Source organism: Anguilla anguilla, chromosome 7 (assembly GCF_013347855.1).
Source record: "Anguilla anguilla isolate fAngAng1 chromosome 7, fAngAng1.pri, whole genome shotgun sequence".
NCBI classification, from domain to species: Eukaryota; Metazoa; Chordata; class Actinopteri; order Anguilliformes; family Anguillidae; genus Anguilla; species Anguilla anguilla.
The window spans coordinates 51,225,667-51,250,354 of NC_049207.1; the positions used below are offsets into that span (position 1 = coordinate 51,225,667).

The 24,688-nt window shown below is 42.4% G+C and overlaps 1 protein-coding gene across 17 annotated transcripts in view; it reads left to right on the top strand.

Annotated features, from left to right (window-relative positions):
* LOC118231730 (adhesion G protein-coupled receptor L3-like) overlaps positions 1-24,688 on the top strand; it is a 219,281-nt gene that overhangs the window by 140,822 nt on the left and 53,771 nt on the right. For 14 of the 17 annotated variants that reach the window (XM_035425857.1, XM_035425858.1, XM_035425867.1 and 11 more), the window contains 4 exons: positions 4,038-4,343; positions 5,685-5,788; positions 8,101-8,286; positions 11,802-11,840. In XM_035425857.1, the coding sequence (XP_035281748.1) occupies positions 4,038-4,343; positions 5,685-5,788; positions 8,101-8,286; positions 11,802-11,840 (635 nt within the window). The remainder of the gene's footprint in view (positions 1-4,037; positions 4,344-5,684; positions 5,789-8,100; positions 8,287-11,801; positions 11,841-24,688) is intronic. The other 3 variants (XM_035425861.1, XM_035425866.1, XM_035425873.1) reach the window with 1 other exon arrangement.

The following is a 24,688-nucleotide window of genomic DNA, read 5'->3' on the forward strand; positions in this document are numbered from 1 at the left end:
TACTGTAAGGTTGATGAGGGTTAATCTGTTTGTGTATAAAAGGTACACTAGCTCTAACGTGATTTTGATTTGGGTTAGATTAAAAAGTATTTGATTCACCAACACCATGTGTGTGCTGGAACTGAGTTAATTGTGTAGTATTTTGGCTGCATACATTGACATATCACAACAACATTTCAGCGGACTTTGCGCCTGTGAAAATGTATCATACTTCATAACATTTAAAATAGCTTAATATGATAATTTATGCCCTGGCTGTATCTACATTCAGAAGTAATGACCACAGCTGGGCCTTGTGTGCCCACTTTGCCTGAAGTGTCTATTATTTCATATAAAATCATGTTGGTAAAATGCCAGAAATATCTGTGACAAGGGCTTCTTTAGGCTAGTGAGTGTTCAGGACTGCCAGTTTTAAACAGAGAGGTCTGTACGAGAGGATGAGTCAAGTAATGTGGGAGTATTGTGAGTATTGTGGGAGTACTTTGGGAATATTGTGAGAGCACTATGGGAGTACTGTGGGAGTATTGTGAGAGCACTATGGGAGTACTGTGGGAGTATTGTGAGAATAATGTGAGAGTACTGTGAGAGTATTGTGAGAGTACTGTGGAAGTATTGTGAGAGTATTGTGAGATTAATGTGAGAGTACTGTGGGAGTATTGTGAGAGTATTGTGACAGTACTGTGGAAGTATTGTGAGAGCACTATGGGAGTATTGTGAGAGTATTGTGAGAGCACTATGGGAGTACTGTGGAAGTATTGTGAGAGTACTGTGAGAGTACTATGGGACTCTCACAGTGAGAGCACTGTGGAAGTATTGTGAGAGTACTGTGAGAGTACTGTGGAAGTATTGTGAGAGTACTGTGAGAGTACTATGGGACTCTCACAGTGAGAGCACTGTGGAAGTATTGTGAGATAACTGTGGGAGTACTGTGGTTACTTTGTGCATTGATGGGTCTGGTGGTGGCATTAGGAAGTTTAATAGCCTATCTCTCTTTCTCTGTCTCTCTAGAGAAAGCCACCTTGCAGTATTTGTTTCTTAATATTCATCCAGAAGCTTGAAAAAATGGCTGTCTTCTTGCAAAGCAGACCTTCTTTCTGTGGAGGGGAATAGAATTCCCATATCTCCTCACTTCCTACTCACTTCTCCCACTGTCAAAAAACACATTCATGTCAGTGATATTTATTCCTCATTCCCGGTACATCCCCGCGAGAAAGCTGTGCTGCGAATTTGCGGACACTTTCTACGCTAAAAGTAATGTTTTTTATGGGTGCAGTACAATGGATTGTGACTATTGCATCATTAAAGAAGTGTCAGAAGACAGCGAAATTTCTCCGCTGAAGAATAATTTAAGAGAATAGGTGGTGTTACTCAATGAATGTGTATCCGAGCCTCTATCGTGAACGTGTGCTCGATTGTAATTGCAAAGTGCTATTTCGTTGCCGTAATGGCTCACCAGAAAATAAAAAAAACACTGGGTTTCAACACAGGTGTGACAGTGTGATTAGAAATTAGAAAAGCACGTGCTTAATCTATTAACTCTATTTCCATCCGGCCCCACAAAGGTTTCCACTTTCACGTTAATTAATGTAATGGAGGTAATATCCTGACTCAGACCCGAGGATCAGCTTCCAGTGTTTACAGTTGTGTTGTGAGGTTTATGAATGGCCTGTAATGGTATGCAAATGCAAATGCGAGGCTGTTTCGTAAAGCCAGTGGCGAGACTAATAAAGCCACAGCCGCCAGTGTTTATCAAATAGAAAGTGCTCTTACGGTGTCAGCCTCTTCCCCTGAAACACGGGAGGTGGCTTTTATGTGGAACCCCTGTGTTGCCATTGCATACATTTAAAATTAAAAAAAAAAAATACATCCATGTATTAAAAATCAGCCCAAATCCTGGTTGAATCCCTGGTTTTCTGATACTTTGACATAGCCTACATATTCCATTCATAGCAATGTTTTTACTGTTTACATATATTAAGTAGCACAAACACTTGTCAATGCAGTGGTAACCATTCCCTGTTCCTGGAGATCTACCAATCTGTAGGTTTTCATTTCAACCCTAATTTTGCACACCTGACTTTACTAATTAGCCGCTTTGAAAGATCCCTAGCTTTTGAATGAGGCATGCTTTGTTAGGGCTAGAAAGAAAACGTGAAGGACAGTAGATCTTCAGAAACAGGGGTGGTTACCACAGTGTTACTGTATTGTATTGGATTAGATTGAAAATGTTCAATGAGACAGAGTTTTTAAAAGAGTGAGAAACTAATAGTAGAGAAAACTGGGAATTCTAAGCCTTGACTGATATGAGTGAGATGACCGGAGTCTTAAAATGAAGGAAACCTTGTGTGAGGGGTCTGAGTTGGGGTAGGTGGTATCGATGACTAGTCAGGAGCTGTAAAGCTGTTCTTTTGGGTGAGGAGATATCACTTTGGCTCCCGGTGCGGCGTCTTTGGCACTGAGTCATCGCTGAGAAGCTGAGAGTGCTTATGTCACCGGAGAAACAGAAGCGCGTCGAGTAGGACGATGAAGAATGAAGTTGCTTTGTATAGCGTACACCGCGCGAGCTAAGCTGACTAATTATGGCGGGTTAGCCGAGGAAACAGTGATTTTCTGTTTCTGTCCTGAACTCGGTTAAATCAGACTATTGTAGCGTTTGATGAAGTCCTCAGCCAGGGGCCAGAATGTCTGTTTTGTGTCTCACGTCAGAGACCGATCCCTTTTTTGTTCAAGGAACAGAGCTCTTTATTTTCTTTTTGTTCCTTATCTCTGTTAATAATGAACTCCTCAGATCGCGGCGTGTTTTCTTCCAGCGATGACTGTATAATGCATCACAGTCTGGCATTCAAGTGAAGAAACGCTGCTCTTATTTTCGGCAGTACCGCAGATGTGTTAAATACAAGAAAAGGGGCATTTTGCCTTCTTTGTTCTTTTGGGACGTCGAAGGGGGTGATTATTAATTTCCCACAACCGCAACCTGCGGACTTCTCATTCCTAAGCGACGGTCCGTTGTGACGGGAGACGTGTCTTAAGCCGTCTGATTCGCTGAGCCGTCTCCGCTCTGTGTTCTGACCCCTAGCCACGACCCCGGCTTTGCCTGTCATTGTTGAAACCCTCCCCCCCCCCGCCCACCCCCCCCACCCCTTCCCCCGACCGTCAAGCAGCAGCTATACTGTGCTGTCAAAGACCAGATCTGTAATGCCCTTGAAACAAAACTAATTTGGTAGCTTACTTCCAATCAGAAACACAAGGGGGTAGGATGTCTCCTTGAAAACGTCTGGCTATGTGGATTCATTTGGATGCTACTAGGAGACGCAGGGCAGACGAGGCACATGGAATACATCTTGAATTCTTAGGCAAATCATGTCCATCGGGGATACAGGGTTTAATATTTGTTCTGAGGAGATGCATTTTGCAAGTAAATAGGAAGCATGGCATTAGCCTATTAAACCTTAAGCAAGGTTTAACAAAACACAAACAAAAAAATACTGAATTCATAACTGAACTTTGAACTGAACTGTGAAGGTAGAGCAGTGTCGGGGTGGCTCATAACCGGTGAGGATGTGGATTTGTTTAGCTGTAGGAGTACGCCAACAGACACCGCTGAGAACTGAGCTGAAAATTCAAGTGATACCTGCCAAGTACAATCGATCCAGTGTGAACTATTTGTTCTTAAACTCACAAGAGGTTAACAGGGACAAACCTAGCTAATTCTTAGCTGTCTGAAATGTATGGCTAAACAAAAAAAGTAAGGAGGGGTGGTTTTTCTTTCCCCCTTTAGTCAAAAATACCGATTTTTCGGCACCTGGATGACTCCTGTTTTTTTTTTTTTTTTGGTTTTTTATCTTGTCTGCCAATGTGGAATGGCTGATATATAGGATATATAAACAGGATCCCAACTATTGATTTAGGAGAGCGCAGGCAAACACATGGTCTCCTCCCAAGTGCGCAATGTCAAGCAGCACATTTTTGGGAGCGATCTATTGCATAACGCATAGTCATTCATTCATTAATTGTCGGTCGTACTCCTTTTTTCGCAGAATTGTCTTCATCCGTTGTGGCCAACATGGACACCACCACCACGAGGACGACCACCAGGCCCATCCCGGTCACGACCCCCACCACCAGCACCACCACCACCAGGGTCACCACGACAACCACCGCCGGCCCGCGGGCCCAGACCACGACCACCGTTGCTCCGGAGGTCCCCAGCCATCCCGCGCCCTCCTCCCAGCTGCCCAACATAGGCTTCGACCACTGCACCGCCCTGGAGGAGTCCGACCTGTCCTGGCCCCAAACGCTGCAGGGTCACGTGGCCATGCAGCCATGTCCTGCCGGGACGATAGGTATTTTACCACAAAGACATTTTAAACTTCTTATACCACTGATGTCTTGTGCTTAGCTATCTCTCAGCTCCAGTTACCAAAACGAGTGCCACTGGAAGAAGGAGCATAATCCTCTGTTGTGTTTACATGAAGACGTTCGTGAAGCAAAGTGGACCAATTAATTTCGACACACAGTCAGTACAGGCCGCTGCGGCAATGGCGGTATTTGTGATTGCTTTGATGTCAGAGCCGTCCCCTAGTACTGTCATTACCGAGTCATGGGCTAGCCCGGAGCTGAAAGGGAATATGTCTCATGCATTGATACGGCTGAAACGTATCGCCCACCCCAATCCCCCCCCCCCCCCCCCCCCCCGTACCCCAGCAGCTTATCAACAAGCCTCTTCAAATCTGCAGAAAGGGTCTGAAGACGAATGTGGCATTCCGCAAGATAAGGGCACAAAGCGTTCCTCGAACCGCCCCTTCAAAGGCCTCGCGCTTCAGACGACTCCTTTAAGAGGCACATTTAAACATTTCGCCGACTGAGAACTGTGAATTAGTTCAAACGTGGCACAAAATATTTTATTTATTTTGTTTATTTATTTGTTTATCATTGTAGAATGGCAGGAGTTGTGATGCCAGTAGAAAGTTTGTGTCATTATGTAGTGCAGACTAGAGTTTCTTAAACTTCTACTTTAAGGCCGTATATTGGATTTCATAAAAAGAGGACAGGGGCAGGTGCTGTTATGAATATAATACTAGCCCATTTGTTTGTTTATATTCAGTCTATGGAAGGAGAAATCCTAGCCAGACATTTTTTAGGAAATTAGAAATCCTGTCTGGGTGGATCAAAAAAGAAAAAAATGTTTGGTGAAAAGAGGACGTCTGGTCAGTTGCACTTTCTTATAACTTATACGGATTTATTGTTTGTGGTCTAGTAAGAGTTTCTATTTAGTGTGCAATGCTTAAAAAACGGAAAATCATGCCTTTTAAGATGTCAGTTTTTAAAAGCAATATGAATTGATCCTTATTGTAATTCACCATTTTTATTCTCTTTTTGCACAAAAATGTGATTTCGCATTTAACTTCCCTGGCTGTTGTAGCTCTGGTTATGACTAATGCTAACACAGTGTCACCACTGTACAGAAATGCGGTTCCGGTCCAAATTCTCTCGATGGAGCAGTCATTCCCTCAGGCCCTAAATAACTGGAGCGTGTTCCCCCGGCCCGTCCCCTCCCTGTGTGTGTGTGTGAAACGCCACCATTTTGTTTCTTACAGCGAGCGCACGCTAACAGACGGGGCGGAATTCAGGCGGACGCGGGGGCTTTTCTCCAGTAACGTCAGCTTTTGTGTCTTGTTGTGCAGGCACCGCCACGTACGTGTGCCTGGCTCCCGACGGCTACTGGGACCCCCAAGGGCCCGACCTGAGCAACTGCACCTCCCCCTGGGTCAGCCACGTGACCAGGAAAGTAAGTCCCGGGGCTCTCAACCAATCGCGGCTCGCTATAGACAAAATCCGAGCCTCCGCAGCACCTGCCTGCGTTGCTTTCTCATTTTCGTACCGCTCTCTCAAGTCCCTGCAGGTCTGGAGGGGAAGGGGTTCTCGTGAGACAAGTGTGTGACTGTTGCCACTTGACGTCCTTGTGCTTTAATCCGTGGGGCGAGAGGCGATTGTTATCGAAGCTACTAGGCGAGCATGGTGCTGCCTCTCTTTGTGTTTCACACGCAGGGTTGAATGGACATAAGGACTATAGGCAAGTATGATCTCTGTATGCAGACGCCGCAGCTACAGTGTTTCTCCAATACTAGATTTAAATAAATGCAAAACTGTGACCTACCACTAGAGGAGGGGAGGCCTGCCTATAAATACCTCATTAACAATGAAAGTGATTTATTGTATATGGATTAAATATTAACAAAAGCATTATTAATCTTTATTAGGGAGATTACAGATGAGCGATGCGCCTGTCAGCTCTTTCCGTTGCCTTGGTGACACGGAGTAAAAGGAGGAGCAACACGTCCGACAGCCCAGATTCTAATCTCACCCTATATGCTGCCGACCTGTTTTTCCATTAGCTGGGCCCCAGCCACACAGATAGACATTACTGGGCTTGCTGGGCCGCTTGTGTTTTGTAAGGTCTATTAAGCGATCCTGCATAATTGGATTTGCTAATAGACACAGAGGCAATGATCGCAGGAGATGGGCATAATCAATCAGATTCTGTATCGCAGGTATGTGCACGTTGCTTGGAGTACCTGTTAATCGTGCATTTGAGGTTAGCATACAAATAGTCGTTTAACCTCTGCGTATATTATTCGGATCGAAAGGGCAGAAAGTATGCGGCAAAGGGGGCTGGAGAGAACTCTCTTCGAGGGCGTGAGACTTTCTTGTGTTCGTCCTCGTTTGTGTTGCAAAATAATGTCATGGCTACAGTTGAACTGAAATCGTGCTTTAAGCTCCGGGGGGAGAATGGGAGCTGTGGCAGCGCTGGGAGAGAGTTATAGTTATCTCTGTTCCATGACCTCATTCTAACTGTGCTTTAACGGAGCTCGGATGTGACCGAGCCACATAATGCTTCCACGAAAAGCACTTGTACTGCTCAGAAGAAGAAGATGGTTTATGCGTGTGGGTATCACAGTGCAAATGGTGTATTTGTATACTCAAGGTTTAAGAACAGCTACAGTCTACGGCAGTACTGTAACGTCAACACCTCAAAACAGGTGCTTGCTCATTAATTCGATTTTTTTTTTAATGAAATGACAGGGCAGTTCATAATTCTTGAGGTAATTCTGAAACATGCTTGACTATGCCACTTTTTTTTTTTTAAAGTGAATCAACATAAATTAAACCCCTCCAACAAATTACAATGTGGAAGCGGCTTACTCAAACCCATTAAGCCCTCTGGTTTGCAGAGATATACATTGTAATTTAAAAGAAAGGAGGCAGAATAAGCAACTACAAAGAGGGAGTTTGGAGCACACAGCAAGCCTCATTAACAAATAATGGCTCCATCCTTAGCTTAAGAAGATTTTTAATTAAATTTTTCTCTAAATAAAAATAGGCCGTTGGTCTGTGCTCGTTTCCATTGGTTACTGGAATGATTTGAAAGGGCCATTGTTTTGTCTTGTATTCGACAAAAATTAAATTGAACAGAATTTAGACGAGCCCAATAAGGATCACATGTACTCTATCAGAGCAAAGTGTTGATTTAACGCTGAACATTTTACGGTATAGAGTTCTGCGTGCTATTGTGGAAGGCATCTTTTATCTTGTTTAGTTCTATTCATTCTTTGTTTTCGACATTATAACCAATGAAAAACAACTGGCTTGGAATGAATCACCATTTAACAACCAGCTGTGCTAGGCTGTACGATAGAGCTACAGGAAATAGTATATAGTGTGTCCATAGTGCAAACAGTTTATCAGTTTATTAATACATTAAATGTATCGTGTAAAAGTAACGTTTTTAATCAAGATTTGATTTAGAAATGCTTTTGTCTTCTTTGGCATAAAGTACAACAGGCAACAGAACAGAAAACACAGGCCTTCAGGTCCACCCATGCAGCATCATAGAGTGGGGGGGGGGGGGCTGATCTGGGGTCAGTTTAGCCTTTCAGCTTCCTTTCAAGATGGACAGTAGAAAACTGATCCTAGGCCAGCACTTGTACTTGTAAATCCTATTATGATTCCAAAAGTCTGTGTGAATTTCTATATTTATTTATTAGTTACTTTTTTATCCCGTCCATTCATTCATTCATTCACTTCTGTGTCATTTTGAAGTTAAAGTCAGGAGAGACCGCAGCCATCATTGCCAGGGATCTCTCGGAGCAAACCAAGAGCCACATCCACGCGGGGGACATCACGTACACAGTCAAGACCATGGGCCAGCTCGTGGATCTGCTGGACATGCAGCTGAAGGACCTCACCCCTGGGGGGAAAGATAGCGCTGCCCGGAGCTTAAACAAGGTAGGGCCCAGCCCTGTCAACACCAGCCTTCACATATCATTTCCATGGGACAGCCTTTCAGTGTGTTTCATCTGAATATAACATGCACAAATGTTATCATTACGTTTTGTCTATTTTTATGCTTCCGATTTGTTTTCTGTGCTAAGTTGTATAAGCAGTCAAATTGAACAGTGGGTTTTAATTGAACAATATTTTTAACGAGTAGGAGCTTCCGTCTACTGTTGGACAGTGTGACCCGTAGCGATGTACTTCACCCACTGTTGAAGACTAACTACCTACTTCTCAAGTTAGCAGGACCCAAATTCTCTTCTGGTTATTTTGCTAATCAAAAGAGACGTGACATCTACAGCAAAATGAACCGTACAAGAGAACCTAAAACACCTAACCTCACTTGGTTCAGAAGTGCTCACATAAATATTTCATGCAACTTGGTTAACAAAAAACGAAAAAAAATCCTGGTTCTTTGTGTTTTTTACACCAAGCAGATACTGTGTGCTTAATGCATCCATCAGTATTTTAAGCCAGCTCCATGACTGTGATGGTTTAATGCAGTCAGTAGCTGTGTTATTCTTGTCTGCGTTTGACTGCTGCTACGGCACCGATGCAGTTGCTTTGAAATAATACGGTCCGTCCACAAGGCAGCCAACGGAAAACAAGCACGGATAAAATCCAAAATGTCAGCCGTTAATTCGACTGAGCGGCTTTGATTGTGGTGCAGCACCGGCACCTGTTTTGAAATTGCTTTTCAAACTTTATTTGGTTCCTGTAACCAGACGTTCCCGTCAAGATTTTTAACGGTGTTTCTCAGGCGACGACGTGGCGGTGGCGGTGGCGGTGGCTGGGCGCTCCTGCGGCACCGATCGGATCTGACGGATCGTCACCCCCGAGCACTTTCCGGATCCCCCCCACCCCCCCCGGCCCCACTGCGCGCCCCATTAAAGCTTGTGAAAAGTGACGCTCGCATTGCTACTCACTGCATCATCTATTGCTTTTCTCAGCTGCTATGCTAGTTTAACTCTGGGGTGCAGAACGCCACTGTTCTGTCACTTCCTTTAAAGCAGCAGCCAATTACAAGGCTTTAGAACCCGGGTGTGGAGACCCTTTAGCCAATCAATGACTTTTCAGTCACTGAGCTCCTAAGAGCTGAAGCACATGAAAATCCAGCATCTAATACTGGTCCTCCAGGACTGGAGTTATGCACGCTTGGCTTAAGGAAGCGATTCAGTGTCATGCCCTACCACCTCCCTCGGGGGGAAATTGTACCCCATAACCTGTAAGCATAGCTAGAGTGGACACAAGCAGCATGAACAATCAAATAAAGTTTTGGTGCACCAAACCAGAAGATGGGCAAGGAAATGTGTTATCTATCAGGGCGTGACAGTCCTGAAGGAGATGGTCTTCCCAGTTCCGATTTGAGAGTGCTTTAAAAGACTCGTTACAGATCTGAACAAAAACATTACATTACATTAGAGGCATTTAGCAGACGCTCTTATCCAGAGCGACTTACACAACTTTTTTTTTTACATAGCATTTTACATTGTATCCATTTATACAGCTGGATATATACTGAAGCAATGCAGGTAAAGTACCTTGCTCAAGGGTACAACGGCAGTGTCCTTACCCGGGAATCAAACCTGCGACCTTTCGGTTACAAGGCCAGTTCCTTACCCACTGTGCTACACTCCGTCCTCCAAAAACATATGTTGCGTAGATGTCACTTTTCTTTAATTAGAAATCAAATATAAAAAGTTCTGTGACCAGGTTTGTCAGGAAACAATTAAATGCAGACTTTATAAAATAATAAGGAAAATAAATGGATGTGCCAGGTTTCTTGAAGATTAAAAAAGTGCTGTCCTATATCCTCGTCTGTTCTGGAGATTCGGTAAATACAAGGAGTGGACTGTCCCAGATGGCAGTCACCGTGAAACTTCCAAAAGCTTTATTTTTAATGAAATTATACCTCAAGTTAGAGGAGAAAACAGGCACACTGGACCTGATTCAAAAAAGCAATGCAAACACATTAGATGGCAACCCTCTGTAGCCCTGCTAAGCTAGCTGAATGCAGTGTGCTGGCTGGTTTGATAATCAGTAAGTAATCTGTGTTTAACCCTGTTGTGTCTCAGAATTGTGATCATCTGGTGATGTGTTTGATTTTTTCTCAAGCATTCATAAATTTAATTTAATTTTTGCCTACGCATTGACCAACAGGTGGGAAGTGTTTTTATCGCTTCATGTTCAGCAAAACAAAAATACATCTCGTGTTACCATGCAACAAACAGAACAACATAATTGTCTCATTTTCTGCAAAAAAGTTAATGGAATTAGAACTCAGAAATATCTTGCTAATCATGTCACCATAATTATTCACACTCAGATCTTATTTTTGCATACATTTGCAACAATTTAATTACAAGTGAAATAAACCCATCTTCTTCAATGTGTTTATCATTGTTTTGGATTAAATTCCTGTAATGTTATATGTGCTATTCACATGAGGCACAATGACCAATTTCTATTCACACACAAAGTACAGTAAGATCTGTGCATACTTTATTTCACGATTAAAATCATAGGAAGTGGACCACAGCCAATGCAGTGAGTGGTGATTTTAAACAGGTGTTCGCATGTAAAGACAATGACATGTATTAGAAAACCTCATCATCGGAAATCATCAAATGAGATCTGTGAAGGCAAACAAAGCACTTCAAAAACACTTTGAATGAATTGTCTGAGAAACATGTTTTAAAGTTTAAAGTTTTCTACATAAATTAATATTGTAAAATGTGCGATGACCTTGAAGAAAGTGGTTAGAGGTGACCCTATAACAGGACACTTTTTGGGGGGTTTAATGAGGGTTAGTAGAAGTGGTTACTCCGCTGTCCAATCAGGTGCCTGCGGTCTGTCTGCGCAGCTGTGCGTTGTGTTCTCTTCTGATGCAATATCTGCACAGCTTAACTGATGAACTATGGAGTGAGGAGCAGAGGTGATTGACAGCACACACCTCTGCTCATTCACATGCTTTTCTACTTTGTTTGGAAAGTAAAAAATACTTAGAACATTCTGGAACATTCAGTCCGTTTTTAACATGCGGTCACAAGACGTTCTAAAAATAAAAAAGAACATACCTTTTGTTGGAGCCTGACTATATCCAGACTTTGGTGTAAATCTTGTCAAGTTCACTTTTAATTCATGTGGAAGATAAAAAATGTTTTTTTTTTTTTTTTTTCCTGCTCAACAAACGGGGGAAAAACTACAACCTTGGAACAACCACACTTGAATCAGGACGATGTCTGAGTTCAATCCCCAGTTGGGTTGTGTTGCTGATTTCTGAGCCAATTAAGCATCGTTTGATTGTTTTGTTGTTCTCTGAGACGGGGAATAATTAATGTGCAGTGCAGTTTTCTTGGAGTTTATGTAAAACAGAGACCCCGTAATGAATTAAAATCAGGGGTGATGTTGATTAACGTTGTGTGTGTCGTGCGTACCTGTGCTAATGAATTGTTTTGGGGTTGCAGCTGCAGAAACGGGAACGTTTTTGCCGGGTGTATGTGCAGGTACAGTTACCTTATCCTCTTTCCCATCCTGAGGTTCCCATTGTGGCATGGCAAATACGAGCAAATGTGCGTCCGCTGACTGAGCGAACCCCGTTGTGCTTCTGCTTGTGTGTGAATCGTGGGATCATTTGCATTTGGGCCTAGACCAATGTAATGCTTGTTTGTGTTTATTTATTCATTTGTTCATTTTTGCTGTTTTGCAGATTGACATCTATACGAATTTGAATGCAAATGTCAGCATGGCATGCATCGTCTAGTTATTTATTCATTTATTATAATTTTGTTTTGGACATTGCTTCTCTATCTTGGTCTCGGCCAAGGTCCATCTCTCACCTTCTCAGGTTACTTACTCATTACCCATACCTCCCTTGTTCTATGACATAATTTCCCTGAGCATGCCCTGTTAACGAATGCTTACTTTGTGTGCTTTTACCAGTGTGCTTTTTTTTTTTTTTTTGGCAAAGCAAAGAAATGAAATCAGATTTTCCAGTTCTGAAACGTATTCTGAAACATTGAAGGGTGTTTGTGAAGTCTACACAAATATTTTTGAAAACGCTAGCTGTGAACACGATGTCCTCGCAGCATATGCAACGCTGTTGTTGAATGCAAAACGTGTGAAACTTTGTGAAGACGACTTCTAGCTGAAATTTTTCCTCGTCTCAGCGCAAATGGCTCAAAACGCACATCCAGCCCGATCTAAGATACGAGACAGATATATAAGCATGTGATTTTCACCCCGAGGTGGCCGAAAAGCCATTGGCAGAAAAGGAGTTGGAAGCTGATAACAGGTGTAGTCCATCAGATAACAAATTAGCATGTGGGCGCTTTGCCACATCTGTCAGGGCTTAGCGCTTAATGGAACACTGGGCCTGCTGTGACGTTTCGACTTAAATGTTCCCCCCAATCGATGGCTGAGTCTCAGACAGCGAAAACGCTCCCCTTGCAGGCAGTATTTTAAGGCAGGAAGACATCGAGTTGGCCAAAAATGATAACCTGCTAAGGTGTCTTCATTCCGACGCTTTTGAAGGCAGTGTCGCATGTATCCTTTGCCAGGAAGGATATCCCATAAGTCTTTGCGATTACCTCAGTCTTCTGTTAAAATAATGGCAGGTGAAAACAGCAGTGGGGCTGTTTTCTAAAAGTGTGAGTATGCTGTAAACGTGATAATTTGTTGTAGTTATATTTTTACAAATACATTTTAATTATTTAATTACACTGAAATTACTGTATTTTGTGTTTTTTTTTTTTCTTTTTTTAAGCCACGGTGATCTTTCCCTGAGCTACCCAGCTAACCTTCTTGTAATCACGCATCGTGATCACGTTACTTTCTGTGATGTCATCCCAGCTTCAAAATATGTCCCAAAGTACGGGAGTTTGCATTAAGATAAAATCATTTCTCTTTGAGAGAGACTGAATGGATCCAATATTTTCGTGAAAATATTAGCTGACTTGGAATTGGATAGGCTAAACGCATTCCCTCCATCTGAGGAAATGCATCTTCAACCGAAACGCACAATGCTATGCAAAGCAATAGGCAAGTCAGACTGTATTTTCGGTTACCGCTAAACACATAACCCATGACTGACAAGTGGCCTTTCTTCTGTGAAACTGGATAGCCTTTTCCTCTGTGAGGATCACTGCGGGAGAAATGACTGTCTTCAGGTATGGAAAGCTGCAGAGGGTAAGCAGAGGGTTTTTTTAATAGGTGTGTTGTACAGTCTTCGAGATGAAACAAGACAATGGATCTGGCTTCATTTTTTGCGAAGCTCGTATTCAGTGGCTTAGCTCAGACTTATGCGTGATTCATACAATTTTGATCGAATGCAGAGAAAAATAATGCTGTGAAATTATGTGTATGGTTTATATACATGAAGCTAAAAATTCCTCATCCCTTCTGTTTGCATATGCAGTATGCAGTCCTTTTTAATGAAGGTGGTACTGCTACAGCAATACATCACTTATAAGCTATGAGCAAGGGGGTTCATTGTCCCAGTGCTAAATATAAGACCAATTGCTTCCTGTTTTTAGAATTGCATCATTGCATTTCCCATACATCATAACCTAATAATTTTATGTTGACATAAATACAAGTTTTCGAGGTCTTTTCGATGCTTCTCGTAATGTGTTTTTGACCACTGACACATTACCCCATGCAGAGGAGGAAGAAAGGAATGCCCCGAGATGGATTTTTCTTTTGATTTGTGCTTTTATTAAAAGAAGAGGAGGGAGAAAATGTGCCCTAAAGCTCTGCTTTATGCAGTTACACATTATTATCTCCCGGCTGGGGGCCGCTCACAGAGCCGGGCTGCTGGGCTGCCGTTTCTTTTACCGAAAATAAAGGCGAGTTAAGATTGGTCCAGCCAATAGCGCTTTTACACTATCTGCCATGTTGCCTTCTTAATGATATTTATTGTTGTTGGCGTCGTTGTTGTTGTTTGTTTTGTCTGAAATTAGGGATTCCCAATTGTCTGCTGTCTGTTAAGCAGACACGGTTTAAAAAATGTGGAAACCAGACTTATATCCAACTTGAAAGTGTAAGAATGATAGAACTTAAACGTTATTTGTAATGGAATAATTGATGTTGAGGTGTTTCCAGCTGTGTATGCGTATCCAAAATGAATTAAGGAGAATAGTTTTTTCACCCTGACAAGGCGATGTAGTCCCGTAATTTGGGAAAATAAAACCCACTGAAGGTATTTAGTTGAGGTATGCAGGCGTTTATAACTTAGCAGTGTAATGCCGCTCGCATCATATGGGCATGATGTCGGCAAGTGTACCTTGTCCAATCGCAGCTGGGATTTGAACCAAGCATCTTCTTGCTGTGAGGTGACAGTGCTACCTACTAGACCACCGTGCTGCCCCAATAATAATAATAATAATAATAGTCAAAGATGCTTTCTTGATGTTACTGTTGTTTTGATGCTGATAAAAAAAGAAAATGAACTGCTGACTACTGCACCCCAAAAAAAACCTTGACCCCAAAAGCCCCCGTACGTTAGGACAGGGCGGCTCGTCCCGTCACCTGTGATCAGCGGAAACGTTTGCGCGCTCGGCTTCGCGAGGCTCCATCTTTCTGACACACGCCGTTGTCTTGACAAACCTCGGCGCCAGTAACTGTCAGAAAAGCAGGAAGCGCAACGTTGATAAGCCCGCGCTGGAGTTACAAACATGTCAGACTTTATCCCGCGCGCTCATGTCAACACGCGTGTGAAGAAATGAAAGTTTTATCATTCCCCCTCGCGGTCGCTGCGACACGGTGACGTTCTCTCCCTCTGTCTGTCTCTCTCTCCCTCCCCCCTCCCTCTCTCTCTCTCTCTCCCTCATTCTGTGTCTCTGTCTCTGTCTCTCTCTCTCTGTCTCTCTCCCCCCCCCTCTCTCTCTCTCTCTCTCTCTCTCTCTCTCTCCCCCTCTCTCCTTCTCCCCCCCCCCCCCCTCTCTCTGTGTTTCTGGGCGATGGGGACTGTCAGAAACGGCACTCTGTCAGATAGCTGAACTGGCGGGTGTTGTCAAACGCAAGGCGAGGCGAGGGGAGGGGAGGGGAGGGGAGGCAGTCTCACAGCCTGAGTAACAGACTGTAATTTGCCTGCTTGCATAGATGTGGACGCCGACTGCAGGTGCTGAAACGCGTTAAGCAGTGGAGCTGACCCACGCTTTCCTGAGTAGCCGTTCCTGTGGGGAAAACTTTGGGCGGGCCTGTGGACGCAGCGTACTTCCTGATTCGTCCACCTGATCGGTGGTGTTACCAAAAAGCCCCTTTGGAGTGTCCCCGTGCATTTTTGTTTAATCCAAGGGGGAAGGGCATCAGTGTCAAACCTTGACTTTTGACTTCAGTGCAGCTGGAATCACGTACAGGATGGGTATGGGCAGTGAGGAAGTGTTTCATTAGAGAAGGGAAATATCTCAGAGAGAGAGAGCCAGAGATGCAGAGAGTTATTTCTTGTGTGTGGGTGTGTATCTTTGTGTGTGCTTGTTTGATTGCCTGCATGTCAATGTGTTTATTGTACACACTGGCGTGTAGGGGTCAGATGCCTGTTTTTTTTTTTCATTTCTTTTCAATGGCTTTGGCATGCATGACATCTGAATGTATGTGCATATGTACGCATATATTTGCAGAATATAAACTGCCCTATAAGGTTATTACAGTAGTATGAGCCCCATTCCTGATACCTACACGTCTGAGTTTGTGATGGCTTGGATTCATTCGGATTCAACTGAGTTTAATTATTAAAAGACATAGAAGTTCAAAGCTGAAGAGGAGAGCAGTTCAATTTTAGACCTTTGCGGGTTTTTTTTTCTTAAGGGAAGAGTCACACTATAGTTTGAAGGCTAAAAAATAACATTGAGATGAAAAATTGAAATAGTTTCTCGTGAGCTATTAATAAATCACAACTGGATTTTCTTTTTTCTGAACTGTGCTTTAATACATTACATCACAGAACCATCAATCACAGCTTAAATATGGTTCTGGTGTACATGGGTATTTCTTAAGATAAAAAGGTACTGTCACATCTGCTCATGTAACCAATTAATAGCTTGAATATGAAACTAACAATGTATCATTTTGTCTGTTCTTATTGCCTCACATGTACAAGTAGAACACCAAGTGTTTCGCCCCTTTTTTTGTATAAATAAACTATAAAAATATAGTTTACTTGGAACTCAGAAATTCACGAGTCGAACAAAAATTCCCTCAAAAGAATTTTCCCAAAATTGAACATGCTGTCGTTTGGTAACTGGTGAATAATTTCCCTTGGATGCTGCTGAAGCAGTGTTTAGGCTGTTTATGTGTCTTCAGCCTGGACGATGACAGCAGGTCTTTATATTCCTCATACCACAGAGCTTATATCTGAAATACTGTGTGTCTGTCCAGTCAGTGCCCTTATAAATGGTGGAAGCTCATCTCCTTGAAAACGACGATGCCTTCATGGAAATGATTGTTCTGCCACGTAATATTCCTCTTCTGGTCCATTTACTTTGGAGTTCAGAGCCGATCGGAATGACCGAGGGTGAACTTCCAAACCTCTAAGCTACCACGCCCGCCAAGGCGTCCTTAAGTGCCCCGATAGCGGTCTGTCTTTCGAGAACAAAGCCCCCCTACCCCCCTCCCCCCCCCCCCCCCACATTTTCAGTTCTGCGTGTCCAGATCAAAACGTCACCAGGTCATCCGAGGAATTACTGAGTATATTGCCTTTGTGTCTGGAATCGCGGTTGTGCAATTATGGTAATTATATTGCATTAGCCTTAAATGACATTGAGCAATAACTACTGCATTCGTTGAAAACCCCGCCACCACTAGTAGCAGTGTGTGGACTTCTACAAAGAAGAAGTAGAGCAGAATGATTTATCACAATATACTATTGAGTTGCCTCAGCCCCCATAGTCTGACCAGAAAGGTTTTTCATATTTGTCTAATGTTCCGATAACAGGGAAGAGTAATTATTTTGCAGGAGTCTTCACTCCCTATACATTCGACTTTGATTAGGAGATGGTGAAGTGCATTGAGAAATATGCATAATATTTGGGATATGCAATTAGTGGAATAGGTGGCATCATAAAGATAATTATATCAATGCAAATTCATTGTGAATATGCTGCACTTTAAATTATAATAAGCTATCATTATATAATGATTATTAAAATATGAAAGGGTAATGAGAGACAGTTTGCTAAAGAGACAGTTTAAGCAATTTAGCTTTCTTTTTCTGATCTGTCAATCATAAAAAATACGAGCATGCTTTTTCATTCTCAGATTTTCTGCTCCTGATATAGCCGCACGATATAAGATAAATTACTTTTCCTCTTGTCTCATCCTGATCCAATTTTTGGTTAATTGAGATGTGTAAAAAAATATCTTTCCCATTACAAAATAAATATATGACTTTATCATCATTAAATAAGACAAGCACTGTCTTTAGACTGTCACTCAGTTTAGGTTGAGAGAAACTGCCTCATCTGTCTCTCAGACATATGTAACTGCTTTAAAATAGAAGAAAAAGCTATGTGGTAATTTGGGTTAAATTCTTTTTTTTTTAAGTTTTAATTTGCTTTTATTTACAGTTTACTTTCCCTTAACTTGGCTATGCTGACTTCAAGAATGTGTACTGCTTTAACAACACATGCGTTGTGGATTTTTTATTTATTATTCTTTTAGTTTGTTTTTCTATGAATTGTTTGAATATGAATTAAAATAGCATTATCGTTTTTTCATAGAGCCAATTGCAGAGCAGTCTTGGCTAAACCTCACAGTTTAGAAAAAGCTTAGGATAATGCACTGTTAATATCTTCCAATTTTACTGTGCTGGAAGGGTAGAATGGTGTAAACATTGCACGAGGTGAAGCTTTTACTCTAGAAAAGTTTAAACAATAACTCGCAAAAGCATTCTGAATGCCAAAAGCTTAATTTGAATATTCTTTGAGTAATATCTGAATATTATCTCTCCCCCCCATTCATTTCAATTTGTGGTAACCCTTCAGGATGTTAAAAATTTCTGTTTCGTGAATAAATTTGGCTGTAGTAATGTCTCTTTGTGTTAAGCCATCTACCATATTGTAATAAATCCAAATCATATCTCTCTGCCAATAATGAAATAACCTCAGAAAGCCTGTAAAGTAGACTGTGGAGTACATTTTATTAATCAACTGTCTCAGTCTCCCCATTAGCCCATTGCACTGTAAAATAAATTTAGTTTCCAGACTATGTTCCCAATTTGGTCTTTATATGCACTTGGAAAAATTAAGTATGGAGGTCTTGAGTTCCGAGAGATGACTTGCCTGTGATCTCTCAGTACACTTACCATTTGTGACACACAGAATATTGAGTGTCAGCTTAATAACGTGATGGTTGACTATAATGGCTGCAGTTTGGTGTCCCGAATTGCGGCTGCATTAACGGAAATATTTTTTGTGTGTGTGTGATAGTCAACAATATAGATCATGGTAATGAAAGTGGTGTCTTAAATGTGCTTGTCTGGGCCTGCTGTCCTGTTCTTCCGCAGTCAGACGTTCTGAAAGAACTGAGCCGGGGGGGACCCAGCGAGGAATGAACTGCGCATGTTGTTTTTTTATGCGTTTTCCATGCAGATGGGAGCTGGGCTTGCTTGCAAAATCCGTAATTCAGCTGCTGTCAAAGATTTCACGGCCAAACGTACTGAGAAGCCTGGATCTGGAGGGAGAGAGGGAGAGATGGATTTTCGGGGAGGATGGGAGACAGAGAGAGAGAGAGAAAGAGACAGAGACAGACAGAGAGAGAGACTGCATGCAGTACTGGTTGTTTAAAAAATACTTTCTTGGGGAAAGAGAAGTGGAGAAATAAAATAAGACTGAAATAAGCATATGAGCATTTACATGACATTAGCATATAAGCATTTACATAACATACGCATATAACATTTACACAACACGAGCTGTGTGAAGCACAGCAGAGTTATTTCAGAGAGAGAGAGAGAGAGAGAGAGATGATTTGATATTCGTTTCATTGTGTTCATTGGTGCTGGTCTGCAGGATAGGTGTCTTACAGCCAGAATCATTAATAACCGTTAATAACCAACAGATTTTTTTCCTATATTTAGTCCTGTATTCTTCCTTATTGAAGATGTAGGAATGCTTTGCACGATGGGAACACACGCGCACGCACAAACACCCAAACGCAAGCAGGCCGCACACACACCTTTTCATGCTCTTGTGGGGCATAGGCAATACCTTTTCCTGAGCTTATCTAACTAGGTGATCTAGCGTGTAATTTAATATCCAATGTATCTCACGTCTTACTTGCATGTCACCTGTGTTCCAGTGTTATTATGTTTCATTAGCGGGTCAAGATGGGAATTTAACATTCTGTCTTTTACTGAACTGCCTGTGAATCAGTGTTCTGTTGTGTAGCACATTGGAAATCTCTTCATTAACCGCATTCGATTTGAGGAACTGTTTATTTTGCTGGAGCTATGTTAATACAGAGATCCAATTCCATTTTTTGATATTGTCACCACACCAGTACAGTTGCCCTTGTAAATTCAGACTGACGTTTGAATTAACACTGAAACTGTATCATTGCTGTACACTTCACAGAGAGATCACAGAGATTGTTGTCCAAGAAACATAATAGATTTGTCTCCATTATTGTGGCACAGGAAGTATTATCTTACAGTCCAGTTTTTGGTTGTTTGCATCATTGGTCTATACTGATTTTCTTTCAGTGTTGTACCCACCCACCCACACACTAAAGCATGTTATTAAATATGAATAAAAATAATCATTTTTGGCATTCCGGAAGATTTGATCCCATATGCTCTGATTGTCAATTGTCAGCTGGGGAACCGGGACCTGACGTGTCCTGAATGGTGCATTAATGTCCTTCTAACGGCTTCTGGGATGTTGTGGGTCAGACGTGTATTCTTCTAATCGCCCTCCAGCGAAATATCCTAAGGTCCCAGAGCGGTGTTTTGTACACTGAGTGCTGAAATTGTGCTTGCGGACTTTGAACATCAGTTTAGGAAAATGATACCTTGCTGAAGTAACTCCAGATGTAAACTCTCAAATTTTTTTTTTTTCATTTTATTTTTATGAGGCGTAGAAATGGATTGCTCATTACTTGGTTTGTTGAACAGCGCTGTAAAGGTCTGTCTTTTTTTTCTCTCTCTTTTTTTAATGACACCGATGGTCATAGTTAGATATTTCCATTAAATAAAACAGACACACTCAGGAGCTTTATGAGCTGAAGATAGAGGTCATTTCATATGCATATTTTCATATATAAGGTCTGTTTCTTAATACAAAAATCATCAGTCTAGCAGCAGTGGCTTTCCCACTGTCACAGGTATTGACTACCAGTCATGATGGAAAAATACCATAAAAAATGTATTTATGCTATAAGTTATTTTCCTCTGAATACACAGAAGTACTGATCGGTTTTGCCAAGTCAGACATTCCAGACAATGAATTATTAGGTATCTCTCACTTGATTATTTTATTGGTCCAGGATGTCATGATGATCGTTTTATATGTGATTTGCCAGATTACATTGGAAAGATACTTTGATAACTTTGAGTATGAGTCTGTTATTGAATTGTGCTATTGTTAATTTATTACTCATAAATAAGGATGAACACGAATGCAGCCAAACAAAATCAATGCTGGGCTGGTGGGTCACTGTTGCATGGATAGATACCATACAATAAAAAGTTTGGTATTCATTCAACTCTTCACCAGAGTACAAATGAGGCCAGTTGTGCGCATATTTACTCTGTGAGAGTTTATTTAACACTGAACATTTTACTGTTCATGGTCCGATATTGGATCCGGACTGTGTAAGCGTTGACTGTGGCCCTGCAGCCCCACAGAGCATTGGCCTGTTGGCTCTAGAATCGTCCAGGGACGGGGCCGTTTGAGTCTGCCAGGATAGCCGTGAGTCGCCACTCTCTACTGACCCCTAGTGGCTAGGCAGGAACCCGCAAGTCCTCCAGTTACTGTAAGCCGCAAATAAAGTGTCTGCCTCACAGTCTGTGTGTGAGTGATAAGAGGTGGCAGCTGACATGGCGTGCCTGCCTCCGCTCTCCAAAATCACAGAAGCGGAGGTCTGTAATCAGCTCTCATAATTATGATTCGATATTCCAAATCGGAGAGAAAAGGGGGAACCAGCAGAAAGCGATTGTTAATATTGCTTAATTAGAACGTTGAGTAGGGTCTGTAATGAGCAAATTGAATTTCAGTGGCACTTTTCACACATGCTACCTTGTGTTCCATATTAATCCATCAATAATATTAAATTAAGTATAATAACTTAATTTACATAGTCATGTCAAAAGGCGTAATTTGAGTTTTTCTGTAAGTAGCGAATAATTAGATCAAAGGTGTTCGGTTTATTTTTTCTTCTTTTTTTGTCCTGGGAGCGTTCTTTGGACAGTGACATGCATCGACAGAGACAGCAGTCTCCATTCACCACTCATTTCTCTCTGTCTGAAATATCGATGCTGAATATCATCATGCATATATGGCTCTGCAGCACATCATCATCCCCCCCTCCGAAAACCACAGCAAGTTCACCGCGTCCGAAATGTATGTGGCACCCTGACCCTAATGGATTAATGATCAGAGCTTCGTGGTGATCAGCCCGATACACTTCACGTTCCGCTGCGGGACGTGGCAGCCGAAATGAGATTTCCCTTTTGCCTCTTTCATTTCCAAATAAGCCCGATCCTTAAGGGGGGGGGGGGTGCTTTAACGGTCCGTACCGCCGCGCTGCCCGGGGTTAGCTCACCCACCCCGCCGCTTGGAAATCATTTTCAAACTCATATTCCCTTTCATAGTCCGCTGATCAAAACAGAACGCGGCCCCGGGGTTCACAGCGAAGCGCGCGAACCCCTGTACGGTGTAAAAAAAAAAAAAAAAGCTTGATGCTTTCTCCTCGCGCGCTCTGAAGCTGGATTTAGTGCTCCGGTACGTATATTTCTCCTTCTGCTCTCCCGGTGCTCAAACCGTGACACATTTAACTGCCTTTGGAGCAGTGGAATCTTTGAAGACGTAAAGAATTAACCACATCTTCCACCTGTCACTCTGGAGCACTGTACCCTATATATATATATATATATATATATAGAAAAAAAAGACCCTGTGTGTATGATGCAGAAGAGTAGAACAATTCCTTACTTTTAAAAGCCGACATTTTCAAATTGGTGATACGTCTTACTGTTATTATCGTTGTTGTTGGTGTTGTATATAAGCGCTATACACTTGGAAACGGCCTTGTAAATGACCCACGTGCCCAAAACATGAAATGGTCGCCCCTTTCTCCACACTCCACAGTGCAGACCGTAAAAAGAGCGGGAAGGGAACGATGTACCAGACGCGGCGTAAATGTCATCTCCTGCCCTCGCGCTCCTCTGCAGTACGAGCGGAAGGCCGCGGCAAAACCCGGGCCGCTGATGTCACCGGTTCAAAGGCGGGAAATGTAAATAAAATTAAACGAGACAATCGCACGCTCGCTTCGTGACGTTTTAATGCGCTCGGCCTTCGTGTTCGTTTTGCTGAGAGACGTAAGAAGCGGTGGCGGCGGCGGCGGCTCGCCGATTAGCATTCCGGTCGCGCGACTTCCCGTTGCCATTTAAAGATCGGTTACCGCGCTTTGTCGTCGCCTTGTTGTGAGGCTAGCGTACGTACTTGTACCGACCGGGCTGAGCGTTGCGTGGGATCAGCTGTAGAATAATAGAGGTTAAATAATACGAATCGCTGGCGCAACTGCCTTTAGAAACACTAACCTTCTCTGTGAAGCAATAACACTAACCTTCTCTGTCAAAGAATAACAACATGAAGGTAAGCCATATCTGGGGTACTTAATTCACAGAGTGGATTTTATTATATTGTGCACAGCATGTGTGTGTCTGTGTGTGTGTGTGTGTGTGTACGTATGTATGCATAATAGGACTTGCCTTTGCAAGCTTTGAGAAACCATATCTTGAAATGCTGCCAGAACCGTTACCTATAGTATGTTTTCTTTTTTCCTTTTTTTTTTGGCACAACTATGAGAGGGCAATAGTAGTGCATTATATCAGTTGTTAAGAGTAAGTTGTAGTGCGTTAAATATCGTTGGAGCGTGCACCGCTGTGATTGGTCAGACGATACAGAGTGTCGAAGTGTGCTCTGTGCATAACTGCTCAGTCAGTACTTCAGTCAGTGATCTGTCTGTATGTCTGTTTGTCTATCTGTCTTTCTATCTACTGTATCTATCTGTTTTTCTATCTTGATCAATCTAGTATACCTTACTCTATCAGAGATTATGCAACACTAAGCAGTGTTTCTGTATATGTGAGTTTGTGTGTGTGTGTGTGTGTGTGTGTTTTCTTGTTCATGCGTCGGTGCGCAGACTGTCCTGAATATCCAGTGGAAAAAATCTTTGAATTCTGATTAAGTTTTTGAATGGCATTTAAACGAAACATGGTTTTCACATAATGCCTGAAAGCATATTGTGTGAGACAAGATCTGCTCCCGGGGAACAGCTGTTAGGAGCTGCCTCTATCCTCTGTCCTCTGTTCGTGCTGCTCTGTTAGACAAGGCCACATTCAGTTGGGTGATGCTCCCTGTCTGTGCCGGGCAGCCTGATGTCTTCGCCCCATGTTCACGTTGCTAAGAGCTCCGTTGTGTTTCCAGATCGCTCGCACTGTTCTTTTATCAATTAAATTTTTTTTATCACGTTGTGTCTCTTTTTGGACTAGCGGGACTACACAAAGAACACTGACCTGTCTCAACTTGTGTGGTTGTCCGTTGTTTTGTTTTGTTTTGTTTTGTTGTTAGTTTTTTAATTTTTCTGTCACCTAAATTTTCAGCGAGAACGCAGCCCATGTTGAGTGTGTGGTTTGCCTGTTCGGGATCGCAGACCTCGTTGGATATAGACATGCGGTTTGCGTGTTCAGGCTGAAGATGTCTCTCTCACGCGGTCCATGTTGGGTATAGATGTGTGGTTTGAGTGTTCAGGCTTGCAGACCATGTTGGATATAAATATGGTTTGCGTGTTCAGGCTGAAGATGTCTCTCTCACACAGGCTATGTTGGGTACAAACGTTCAGTTTGCGTGTTCAGGCTAAAGATGTCTCTCACACAGGCTATGTTGGGTACAAACGTTAAGTTTGTGTGTTCAGGCTAAAGATGTCTCTCTCACACAGGCTATGTTGGGTACAAACGTTCAGTTCGTGTGTTCAGGCTAAAGATGTCTCTCTCGCACAGGCTATGTTGGGTACAAACGTTCAGTTCGTGTGTTCAGGCTAAAGATGTCTCTCTCACACAGGCTATGTTGGGTACAAACGTTCAGTTCGTGTGTTCAGGCTAAAGATGTCTCTCTCGCACAGGCTATGTTGGGTACAA